Source organism: Barbatula barbatula (genome assembly GCF_947034865.1).
Source record: "Barbatula barbatula genome assembly, chromosome: 3".
Taxonomy (NCBI): domain Eukaryota; kingdom Metazoa; phylum Chordata; class Actinopteri; order Cypriniformes; family Nemacheilidae; genus Barbatula; species Barbatula barbatula.
In genome coordinates, this window is record NC_136764.1 from 12,649,738 (window position 1) to 12,663,466 (window position 13,729).

Here is a 13,729-nt window from a genome sequence, read left to right on the forward strand (position 1 = left end):
AAAATGATAAGAATCTATTTTTCATAACAACATTATATAATATGCAGCTGATGCTATCGTAACAGACTCCAATTTTAACAGATCTCATAACCATACCGAAGTTATCATTGGGAATTGTGTGTGGGTTTTGTTAGGATATGTTTATGGTGCCCTTGCCTCCTTTTTTGAAAGCTCCAGTTCCCCTTCAGTCGATCTCTGTACATACGGGTATAAAGGAAGATGGCGGCGGTCATTCACTCATTTTTTGTTCTTCGGAACCTGTGTGTTTGCTATATGCGATACGCGTTACTCGACTTCGAGACTATATTAAACCTGCTGGATTTACGATGCGGAGCAGCAGACTTCTCCTTTCGGTGGACTTCCCCTGGGTGTTTTGGCAGAAGGCTACAGACCTTAAGAGGTAAGTCCCTCCGGCTACGAGCATGTCTCGTAGCTGTGTCCTCGGATGCGAAAGACTCATCCCGGAGTCTGACGGTCATGATACCTGCGTCACTTGCTTGGGGCTCAAGCATGCTGAGACAGGTTTCACTGATTCGGCATGTCCTGTGTGTGCGGACATGGCAATCAGGGTGTTGCGGTCATGGTTGGCTACGTTCTTTGCGAGCGCGGCCACCACCCCGTCTGCTTCCCAGGCGTCTTCAGCCGCTGTTGCGCCGCGGTTGATCGCTTTGGCGAGCGGCGGTGATTTAGGGACTCCTATGAATGTCGCTCCGTCAGCTTCATGCTCAAGGACCATCCATACCCCTGTACGCTCACCTGGTTCGTCCCCTACGAGCGGCAGACGGCTGTCTCATAGTGGTAAGACTTCCTACAGGGATGATGACTCCATTTCTGTCGCTGCATCGGACAGCTGCCTGCTGGCATCAGATGCGGAAGACTCCTCTGATCTCCTGTCGTCAGGCAGTCGAGTTCCGGAGGAGACTGACGCTGAGATGTCGGCCATGCTCTCTCGGGCAGGATGCGTGGTTTCTGGGCTCGGGGTGCGGCCAAAAACTGCGCCCCGCCCCGGTGCCATTCTTTCCGGAGGTGCATGAAGAGCTCTCCAATTCCTGGAATGCGCCCTTTTCGGCGCGTCTCATGCAAGAGGGCTCGGTGGCTGTGACTTCCCTGGATGGCAGAGCAGCTAGAGGCTATGTTGACGTCCCCCAGGTGGAGCGTGTGGTCGTGGGCCACTTGTGCCCGTAGACGGCTGCCACTTGGAGGGGTCGACCTAGACTTCCTAGGTCGACCCCTCTTTCTGGCATCTGTCCCCCGTCAGCATTCCGCCAAGAGTTCTTCTTAGCAGCCCTGACAGGACGAATCTGGGGGAAGTTTCATTGGGCCCGATCCCGGCCTTTCCAACGCTGGATCGGGGAGGGACGCTGCCTGCCGCGTCTCCATCAAGTCCTCCTTTTCAGGGCCCGGCGCCCACATACTCACAAAAAGAACTCAATAGTTTGCCCTACATTCAAATGCTTAGTGACTTTATTAAATCTCCACCACACTCTTCAAGCATCACTCGAAAAACTACTTCCACATTTAATTGCTTTTGTTGTCTAAGAGAGCAAAACTTTCTCCATGTCAAACGACGTAATGAATATTGGTTTTAAAGTTCTACAAAGAGTTTATATGCTTACAAACGTCATTGTGAGTGTGATGGGTTAAAATAGTGTGATCAAAATTGGAAACGTGTTTTCAATAATGGCTGTAATTACCAGGAGTTGTATGACGAAACAAGTTTGACATTTCAGCTGCGTGTAATCAAAAACCGAAGCTTTTCATCTCCGCATTTAGATTTATGTGGCATCGTTGGAAGCAAACATAACGCGCATAAAACCAAGTAATCATGTCACAGCCATTCATTACTGTCCTCATACCAATGTTGCAATCACTACATTTTTTTTTCATTTAATATTGGTTACAGCTTTCTAAATGTGAAGGCCAATAGATACTACATCACAGAAATAATTGACGTTCTTAAATTCTATGAGTAAATTCTGGGATTACTCATAAAAAAGTAAAAGCATTAAATATTAAAATAATATTAAAGATGGTTAAGAAAAAATAGTAAAGCAGTTTATTCACATGCCCAATTACAGTTATTTACTTGCAGTCCTTAATAAAAAAAAGGGTAAATGTTATACTTCTGAGAGAAATTGAATGTGCAGTGAACAAAGACAATTTAGTTGTTTCAGTTTGTTATTTGCCTGATGAGAAGTATTTGTTTTCTCTTTATTATGATTATAATATTTATTTTTAACAATATTTATAATTTATCTAATATATTTTCATAAAAATAACAATTTACCATTACTGGGGTTGGTACCTTTCAGGGTTCATTTCTGCAGTTCTACAAGTATGCGAAACATAAAATGTCTAATCCTTTTGGATACACAATTGTACCCTAAAGTACAATTTACTTCACTTACTCAACTTTGAAGGTTCAGTGAAATGTTTTATACACCTAACGAGTAACTACCTGTAAAGATACACAGGGTAAATTAATTTTTAATGTTTTGTATACTTGTAGACTGTGTAAATATGCTTTTTTAAACAAACAGTGATAAAATCTTGAAAATGTTTTAATGATTCTAAAAATAAACAGTTCTTCATTTTCAGCAAAATAACATGTGCCCCTTGATGTTTTAGATAAAAATACAACCAGGACATGTTCTGCCCTGATTTCATTACATTCACTCGCCTGAAGTAAGACAGAGAAAGAATCTGTTTCACTGAATAAAAACTTAAGCACTTAGCAAAGCACACTCAACTTTCAGATCTGCAGCTAATGGAAACGGCAGCTGATTATGTCTTTTAAGACATGCAGCGACAAGAGAATCCAACTCACACCATCCGATGAAGAGGAAGACCCATTTTCGAAGCTTGTCTGTGGAATATGTCATCACAATGGCTGTGTGGAGATAACAGCCCTCCACAAACATCCAGAAGAAATTGGTCACCACAAAGTAATTATAGATTGTTGTTATAAGGCGACACCAGGGCTATAGAGAAAGAAGAAAGAATATTAATTGGTGAGAACTCTTTGAACATTTTACGATTCTGCAAATCTTTTATACCAAATTTCATAAAATATATGCAACCGCTGAGACCTGACCATTTTGAAAAGTTTTATAAGGTGCAATTTGTAACAGAGTAAGGCAAGAAACGGATCCGAGGCAGGGAGGTCAGATGCGAACATCTTGGACAATGCATTTAGCACAGGAGAATTCAGAGCCGCGACAGGCACAGGGGGATCCAGGGCGACTATCTTGTCAGCAGCCTCTGGTGTAGATGAACAGTGCACAGACCAGACACACAGCAAGGCAGCAACCACCACTGGCAGAGCAGACTCTAATGGGCAGAACCTCAGGAACGGATGCCTCTGGGACCACCGGACTTGGGACCACTGCCGTGATGGCTGGAGGCCATCTTTGAACGGGTTCTGAGCTGGCAGGCATTTTGTGAACAGGATGATGGCTGGCGGCCTTCTTGCGAACGGGCTCTGGACTGGTGACCTTTTTGCAAACGGGCTCTGGACTGGTGGCTACTGAGAGAGTGTTGTGTTCCTCCTCTAAAACACCCACTGTAAATGCAGAGCCACTCTGATGCAAGATCTATGTACTGGCCAACAGTCCAAACTAGTATCATGCAACAGCATGAGTGAACTGAGCGGCTCAGTCCCCCCCCTTAAATCCATATTTTCAAGACCACAAGTTACCGTATATAACTGTGCCTTTAACACAGGCATACATTTTTCCAAAGTTTCTTTGGAAAAATTATATTTGATTTTATAAAAATTTTTTAGAAAATGTAGCCCTTGAGAAGTAAACAAAAGCACAATGTAGTTTTCTGTTTAATGAACATGCCCTTTAAGTTGTACTATACTGTAGTCTAGTATATGTGGTTTATGAAACAGTTCCAGTCCTGAATTTTAATTGATCAATATGTTAATATTCATGGCATACAGTACTGACAGCTATGTGAAACTATTATGACAATAGTGGATAAAAGGCATTGTCACGGAAGATGCAGCATCCATGATCACCCTTTTATAAAATATAACACTTACAACTCTTCCTAATTACTCACTAGCCTGAAATCTTTAAAGAGGGTGGGAAATAAAACAATTGATCTACTATTGTAAACTTTTGTTTACCTTTAATTGTAAAACACTTAAAAATCACACTTTTCTTATGTTTATGTAGAGCTTGTGTTGTTTTCAGATTGTTGATCAGTGAGATTACAGTCATTCTTTGAGGAGAGTATGAAGCACTTGACAATCACAGCCTCAAATCTTCAGAAAATTTACTTTGAGATGGACCGGATGTGTTTTCAGGGGGAAAAAATCATCATTGCGTCTTAATTTTCAGTAACTTTTTTTTTGCAGTGTCAAAGCTTTCAATATGCATCTTTGCTCAAGAATCATTTTTCAACTCGATGAATGCAAATGTTATAAACCTGCTGATTCCCTTGCATGCTAATACGCTGATAAATAGTTTAAAAGTGTTTCCTACCTCATTGGTCTCATGGATGTTGTGGTCAATCAACTGAAGCAAAAACCACATTACATTCCTCAGAATGAACGTCGTAATTAAATTCCAATGGATTATATTGCGAAGACATCGGATGCTCCTTAGGAGAAAAATCTGTGATTATACTTCGACACAGTTTTAGCATTTGCAAATATGTAAATATGCAAACTCTAGGTTATCAAAATATTTTTTTAGACACCGGAAATGAAAAAGCAATGATAAATTAACGAATATAATTCAGAGCGGAAATAATTATATTTCATATTTCAATGCAACTTTATAAAGGCTATGTAAACTTGTAATGGACATTATCTTTTTAAGGGATAAATGTGCATAGCCTGCTATGACATACTTTCTTAAAGGAACAACACTTTTTTTAATGGATTCATGTAGTTCACTCAAAAATAAAAAACGTGTCATCATTTACTCGCCCTTTTGTCATTTCAAACCTGTATGAGTTTCTTCTGCAGAATGCAAAATAAGATATTTGGACGATAGTTGGTAACTGAACAGTACTGGCACCCATTCACTTCTATTGCATGGACAAAAAACTAATGCAAGTGAAGGGGTGCCAGTTAACAACATTCTTCAAAATGTCTTCTTTTGTGATCTGCGGAAGAAAAAAAGTCATTCAAGTTTAAAATGTCAAGAGCATGAGTAAATTATGACAGAATAAAATTTTTGTGACAATTACCCCCTTAAAGAGGGGATTTAACACTGTTTCATGCATTCTGACTTCTTTACAACTTGTCAAAAAGCGAGTTGTACGTATTACGTATTTCTGTGCTCAGTACACTACCCCAATGTTCGTATTGCTTTTGGAAGGTTATTTTCGAACATGAAAAACTGCTGCGCAACTTCTACTTAGTCCTTTATAGCCTGCCCACACGTCAGCCGACGTGCGATTGGAAGAACCGCCTATCATCAAGATTGGCTGCGCTGTGGGCCTGCAGCTCTTTACTCTTGTGCAAGTGAGAAAAGTTCAGCTGTGTTTGTTTGTTCACGGCATTCAGCGATGGATGTTATATAAACGGTGGATATAACGCTGGATTTGCAGATCGTTTGAAACTGATAGATGGAGCGGTCCCAGCGCTAAAAGATGCTGGACATGAAACGCACGTGGTAAGTGAAACAAAGCCATATGTCTGTGTTTTGTTGGCAATCGACACGTGCATAATGTAAACAACATGAACTTACAGTGAATCAAAACAGTTTTGCAGGGTTAATGCGATGATGTATTGTGTGCTCGTGATTCAGTTCCTTCCCCCGCACACCCTCAGGATATTTGTATGTTTTCCGAAATTATCATACAGCTGAATCTAGCTTTTATAAATGCAATCAAACTAAATACTCTTCTGAGATACGAAGTATGCATTACTATTCTATAGGTACTCAAGATTAATATGAGATTTAAAGAAACTGACGGTTTAACCGGACCTTTAAAGTCTAACCCTAAGACATTACTCACACAGAACAGTACAGTATCATCACAGATACACTTACCTTAAGCACAGGAAGAGAATGAAAGCAATAACTAGAGCTCCAACAGATATACAGTGACCAAAGTAATTTATGATGAGAGCTATCTTATAGTGCATGGGGTACTTTCTCTGTAAAGAAGACAAATTCATTATTACCACAGTACTTTTGCTTCAAAAAGATTCAAAATGGCAAAACTATTGATAAAAACTAAACTATTGCTAAACTCTGTGTGTTTTCTTAACATATGGGATTTTATGATTATATATATGTGGTCATTTGTAGCACAATTTGATAGTTATGACTCCGTGACAATATTGTCCTTGGTTACACTAACACTTTATGGAGGCTTACAATAGGGCTGTGTGGATTGAGAGTCATTTATATATACCTCATGAGTTTTTGAAGTTAAAATGAGGTCACAAAAGTATGACACAAAATCAAAATGCCCTTTACACAATGTTAATTGAAGTGAAGTAAGATTTTGAGTGATGCATGGATAAACAATAGGGAGCTCAGTAAACAGGATAAGAGTTTACACAACATGAACACGCCAGAAATCATAAAATAACTGGAGAAAGGTTTTATTTGAGGTAAAATGGAAAACTGTTATACAGCGTTTCATTTTGTGTCAAAAGCTAAAAATCCACCCCTAAGCTAGCACTGTCATGACTTGCTCCTAGATTAGATTCAGGACTTTTATATTTCTATAAATTTGTCTTGCTTTTATACATAAGTGTCCCTTCACTTTCTTAAAATATATGTATTACACTCAGGAGGCCCCCCAACACTCACTTGTGACGAAATACATATTCATATTTTTATTTAATGTATTTTATTTTATTTAAAGGTTCAGTCAGTAATATCTAGCGGCAATGTTGTGAATTGCATCTAACTGCTCACTCCACCCCTCCCTTTCAAAACACTACGACGGCTGACAGAACATGGTGGATTACATGCAAGGGGACCCGCAGTGAAATTGCTCATTCGAAGTTAATAAAATTCAAGTGAAATGGGCGAAACAAAGGCCGCTACTGATTACAATAGCAAAAAGACCAGACAAATCTACCCACCTTTTCCTCCAAAATGGGCTCACAGTTGGAATAGTTACTCTTCAGTGCCCATGTGCCGTTCTCCAAACACTCTCTATAAGCAATTCCTGTCGAAAATGAAAAGAGTTCCAAAATGAGTGAACTTCAACTTTCAAAGCTTAAATACAGGTACATCTAAACAAATTGTATATCATGGAAAAGGTCAATATTTTTTTGTCACTCATTTCAGAAAGTGAAACCCATATATTATAAAGATTTATTACACATAGAGTAAAATATTTCAAGCCTTTATTTCTTGCAATTTTGATGATTATGGCTCACAGATAATGAAAACCCAAAATTCTGTGTCTCAGAAAATTAGGATATTACATAAGATCAATAAAAAAGGGATATTTTAAACAGAAATGTCGGGCTTCTGAAAAGTGTGTTCATTTCTATGCACTCAATATTTGGTTGGGCCTCCGTTTGCATGAATTACTGCATCAATGCGGCGTGGTATGGATGCAATCAGTCTGTGACACTGCTCAGTTGTAATGGAAGCCCAGGCTGCTTTGATAGCAGCCTTCAGGTCATCTGTGTTGTTGGGTCTGGTGTCGCTCATCTTACTCTTGACAATACCCCATAGATTCAAAAGGAGGACCATCCAAGAATTGAGTGCATATAAATGAACATACTGAAATATCGGTTTAAAATATCCTTTCTTATTGATCTTATGTAACATTCTAGTTTTCTGAGACACTGAATTTTGGGTTTTCGCTATCTGTAAGCCATAATCATCAAGTTTCAAGAAAATAAAGGCTTGAAATATTTTACTTTATGTGTAATGAATCTAAATAATGTAGAATGTATAATGTATTTCATGATATTCAAATTTATTTAGATGTACCTGTAGGTGCCACTTTATGCGGTTCATCTCCACAATGCTTGACTGGCCAAACAAGCTAAAAGGAATGAGTTTCCATGCTAGAATTTGACAGGTACTCACTGAATAGTTGTCATACCTCTACATAAAATGTTCATCGTTTTCAATAATGTAATTAACCCTTGGTGTTTATGTTTAAGTTACTCAGACAATCTTTTATTCTGTTTCCAAATGAATAAAGCAATAATGATTTTGTAAATGATAAATGAATCCCAATTATGAGCAACGAAGACAGCGTATACAGTATACTATATTACAACTCGTTAATAATTAAACTAATCATGAAAGAAGTTGCTTTATGAAAACATCTTTGAAACAAGTGACAAAGCATGTTTATCTTGAAAAAGAAAAACTCTGGTTACCATAGCAACCCACACCAAACCATCAATATAACACTTTTTTCGACCCAATGGAATGTATGGAGATGCGCTCTCTTTATTCGCTTTGGGGACAGACATACAGTTCTATATAAATGTATATATAAATGTACATATATTATTTTATAACCTGATAATGTATTGATGTACTTGTTAATATGTCTTAAACATTAACCCAAAGAAGTTTGAATGAATGTGTATAAATACAATTATTAAGATTTGTAGTTACTCATTTAACCAAGATGATATGCAGGTCAATGAGCTGCATTTGCGTATTCCTTAATGTTAATGTTTGTTGTGTTTTGGTAATTCTTTTCATATTAGTTTTATTAAACTCTCTGAAGTTTTCTTACAGAACATCCAATCAGCTTCCACATGCAAAACAAATGTTGGAAGACAAAGACCATTAACTTTCCCTCCAAAGGTGCCATCTCCTGATTGGGTCAGTCACATCTGTAGGATGTGACATCCTTACAGCTTAAAAGAGAGCACCGTCTCTTCCGCTGTGGCTGTTGATTTCTCCCTTTTCTCTTCAGCCGGACCACTAAGTTTGTGCCAGGCGGCGGCCTTGTCTTTCCAGATACAGACAGACCCTCTGCATAAACTGGTTCTCTCTGATCACATCCAGCCAAGATCAACTGGAGCCTGAACAAAGTGTCTACCTGCTCGTAATGCTAAATGATTTCCTCAAATCGTGAATTTGATCCAGATAAGTATAATTGATCATGATCAATTAAATTAATCCCAATTTGGGCTGATATTTGTTTCCCTTACAAAGGGTGGTGGAGAATATTACTTATAATTGTGATCAACGCTCATGATAATTCTTTCAAATTTGGTGGAGAATAGTGTTTAAATAATACTGTTTCTCATGAAATCCCCTACAAGAATGTTAACCGTACAGAAAGGATTTACTTGGTTTCTGATTCCTGGGAGTGATTATGCATATCTGAAAAATTTGTGATGCTCAGAAAGCCTTACTTTGCCCTGATCTTTTCCCTCCTATTTTTCCATTTTGCGAATCATTTTTATCTCCCTATCAATACTTAACTTAATAAATTAAACATGTCTAAATTTGTTTTGCATCGTGTTATTACATTCATTTTAACAGAAACACTTTACAATTCATTACATCAGCTTTTCTAGTAGATTATAATAAATTTTTAAAGGAGTCGTAGATAATTGCTGGATAATTTGTGGATAGAAAAGAAAGACTTGTTAGGGGCTATAGAGTCATTCTGTATATTTAGTGGACTAAAAATATTTTTCATGATGATCGTGCAAATCAATAACCTATGCAACATCTTTATAAGCGAACAAAGCGGCTGCTTAGGGCCTTGCCACCACTAGGGGGCCCCCAAGAGCAAATTAAATTACAGCTTTTTTGTGATATATTCACCACACACATAAATGTTCTCACTTACGGCCGTACCCACTATTTTTTCTGTGGTGTGTGTCAAACTTAGTGAAATTACTGACTAAACGCAACATACAATATAAAAATAAGTGAGGAGGCCAATCAAATGAAAGGAGGCAGGAGTTACTTGTTAAAGAGCCGAGCATTGACCAATCAAATCAAGGGAATCAGTTGCTGTCACGTCTTTAGCTGTTCAACAAGACACACCACATACTGCAAGCGACTAAAAACTTTGAATATTTGGACAATATCTGACAACTGTTTAGTGTTTAACAATAGAAATGTTGAACAAGTCTCAAAGATTCTTAACAGTATTTACTGATGCAAAATGCAGATTAAGATAAAAATATGTAATTTACTGTTAATTCAGCGTTTTTATTTGGGATAAGGTTAAGAACTATTGTGTGCATATTGTAAATTAACTTAATGGTTATCAAAGAAATACATATAAAAAAATTACACACAAGGGCTGTATTGCTTTAAAGGGTTAATAGGTTTAAATAGGTTGTGGTTGAATAAAATAAAAATATTTTTAAAATAAAATATTTGCAAATAGTTAAATGCATTGAACAATAAATTCCACAACCTTTGTCAATGTCAATCGATTTAAAGCCTTGAGCTTTCTATACACATTTCATGAAGGCATCAATCACTCTGTTAGCTCAGAGAGTCACATTGATTAATTGTTACTCAAGATGTTAGCTTAAAAATGAACACATGACTAAAAACTCACATAGGCTTGTACCTTTCATTAACTGAAAAGAAAAAACAATGTAAGCCAATTTAAAAACAACAGTAGGATAAAAACGCCTCAATAAGAAAAATACAAAGCAAACACTTCTCTCAGAAATGCAAATCTAAGCAAGCATTAAAACATTTTCTATCCAGCAATGTTATGGTTAATAAAAGCCACCGAAGCAGAAACAGTGCAGTATATACGGACTGATCTAGGAGTGCTGGTTGGGGCTTTTCATTATTGTGCACAATTGCTCAATGATTGTTGTTTATGAAGTTGTCTCTATTTCTCTGAGTAAAATGATTTCTGTCAGTCTGGAAATAGGATTTTTTTTGTTGTGTACTTTGATGAAGACACTTCAAATATGGAAAGTAGCTCCCAACAGTTTTGTTCAGGCTTCATCTATAGGTCAGATCAAATTATATCATACACTAAAAACAGTGCATAATAAACATAAATAATGAAAGATTTTTTATTTAAAATGACGTAGATCTTTCGAGCTACAGAGGTCTCACTAACCTTTAGCTTGTGTATTGTTTATTTAGGCCAGCATATTTTTATTGGTTTACAGTGGGATTAGGGCTCCAAAGCAGGGTTGCCATGACTATTGCTTTGTTGCCACGCCTTAATGTTTGTTCAGAAGTTTGACCCATTGTACAAATATTAATTTTTCACCCTTATTTTACCAAAATTAGGATGATAAAATGTCAGCATAGGAGGGGCTCTGGTAGGATGTGGGTAGGGATTTTCATACCAATGGTACCACATGGCTCAAATTTACACACTTAAAGTGAAGATGAAAACATACAGCATATACAAAAGCATTTTCCATCTAATAAAGGTTATACGATTTTATTTAAAAATCAATTTGTCAAAAGAGTTTTTAATTCTGGAAAATCAAATTGCTCTCTGTACTCGCATGCCCTTGATTCCTTTGAAAAGTAGCATAAAACAATGCTACCTGGGAAATGGCAAACAAGTTCAGCAAAGAGTGGAAACATGGTAATATATAAAATAATATAAAAACACATTCCATTTGTGCCTTGTGTCTGACAGTTCAGCTACATTTCCGCGCGGTTAACTCAAGACCGTTTTCAAGTGACAGCGCAAAACAATTTATGCGATTTGGCTGTCCGTTTACACGGAAACAGCGTTTTTCTTTACAAAGTGATTTCGTAATTGTTTGAATAACGGAGTCGTGTGTACGTGAAACTTTTCACAACCGCAAAAGAAAAACTTTTCCGTTTTTCATTGTGTAAAGGTGGCCTTAGATAGATAATTTACATTTAGTCATTTAGCAGACGCTTTTATCCAAAGCCATATACAAATGAGGTAAAAAAACGGAAGCAAATGGACAACAAAAAGCATAAGTGCAATAAAACTGGTCTAATATAGACTACCACACAATACACCCCTGAATCGAGATGTTGGGACTCGAGACCTCACCTCTCCAGGATACTCCAAATAACCTACAGGGGAGGTAAGACCTGAACCATTGTAGCACCATTCCAAGGACACCCATAGCCTTGAGGGTTGACAGAAGGATGAGGTGGTTAATGGTGTCAAAGGCGGCAGATAAATCCAGTAGGATAAGTACAGATGAGTTAGAGGCTCTTGCCAGTGTCACGGCTTCAAGGACTGAGAGCAGCACAGTCTCGATGTAATGACCGCTCTTGAAACCAGCCTGGGTGCTGTCCAGGAGGTTCTTCTGCGTGAGAAAGGTGGAGAGCTGGTTACAAACAACACGCTCAAGAGTTTTGGCAATGAAGGGGAGAAGAGATACCGGTCTGTAGTTATCTAACAGTGCAGGATTAAGAGTGGGTTTCTTCAGAAGTGGGGTAATACAGGCCTCTTCGAATAATGTGGGAAATGTACCAGTGGTGAGAGACGAGTTGATAATGTGGGTCAAAGCAGGAACAACCGATGGAGAGACAGAAGAGAGGAGAGACTGATAGAGACAGACGTCATTAGGTTCTTTAGATTTGCGCCACTTTCACTTTTGGTTTTTATGACTATTATAAAAAATTAAAAGTAGTTTGATAATTGAGTATACCAAAATATACCGTGGTCTAGAAAAATATACCGTATAAAGAATATACAGAATTCATTTATTTACACAAATGTATTCAGTAGTAGGATATGCAGCGATGTATAGATGTGTATACTGTTTTTGTGAGGTTCTGTCAAATGAGTGTTACAGGCACCTGCTAGTATCCTCATTAGTGGCACTGATGCCTTGGGAAGGTAGCTGCTCCTGAAACCTTCCATATCAGCCTTCAGGCTATGGATGCATAGAAAACAGCACTGTTTGAGTAACCGGGGTTAAAATGATATTTCTGCCATGAGACTTTATACGACTCATCTTCAGCAGATGTCCTGCAGGCTGGACACGTGTTGAGATGTCCTCAGGGCCACGGCTGCAGGACACACGGCACAAGGATAGTGTTAGGAAACTGGGACAAACAAAAGGTTTCTGACATTAATTGCTGTTACCAAGTGGGAATTTTTACTGGGTACATCCCTGTGCCGTCTGACATACTGCCACCTCCCCACCCCCACTGTCTGAACCCATGAAACCCATCCTTCTAGCAGCCAAAAGTAACGGATAAGGATGCATTTGGTATTAACTGGACTGAATAAACTCAATTCAATTATTGAATCAAACAGGAATACAGTTTGAAAGTAATCCTCTGTCTGGTAAAATATTTGATGCAATTCTGTGTGCAGTTTAATCACTAGAGTATAACTTTGGATATGCTAAAAGCCCTGTCACCACCGTGAACGTGATCAACTGGGATTTTGTGAAAATCGATTTTCCTGACATTTATCCAGTCTGTTTATTTCCACACCGGTAAACTTCTCATTAAATCACAATGGTTTCCTCAGGGTATGTCAGAACCCTACATGCGGTAAGGCACTATCCCGGAAACACAGTGATAAGCAAATTCCAGAGCTGCAGCAGGGCATCATCTTTCTGAAGGACAGTTCTATTCAACCAAAAATAAAAAGCTAAACAGATTTTTATAATTTCTTACGATATTCTTGACATCACACCTGAAAGCAAAATTACTGTGACTTACATTTTTTACTCTGTTTATAAATTCATCCTGCGTAACATTCTAGTAGTATTGTCCTAAAAACCCTTTCTTTAAGCTAAAATTGCATTATGAGAGATTTACAGATGTTCTCATTCATTATGTTGAACTCTGCATTAGATTCATATTTGGTTAAGCTG

At 38.0% G+C, this 13,729-nt stretch overlaps 1 protein-coding gene across 1 annotated transcript in view; it reads right to left on the bottom strand.

Annotated features, from left to right (window-relative positions):
• The window catches only part of LOC306892546 (corticotropin-releasing factor receptor 2), a gene marked incomplete at its 5' end in the record, with an annotated part of 28,410 nt that extends 15,335 nt beyond the window's left edge, over positions 1 to 13,075 (bottom strand). The window contains 4 exons of the mRNA XM_079453678.1: positions 6,015 to 6,121; positions 7,064 to 7,149; positions 11,941 to 12,442; positions 13,034 to 13,075. Of these exons, the coding sequence (XP_079309804.1) occupies positions 6,015 to 6,121; positions 7,064 to 7,149; positions 11,941 to 12,442; positions 13,034 to 13,075 (737 nt within the window). The remainder of the gene's footprint in view (positions 1 to 6,014; positions 6,122 to 7,063; positions 7,150 to 11,940; positions 12,443 to 13,033) is intronic.
• Between the last annotated feature and the right edge of the window lie 654 nt (positions 13,076 to 13,729).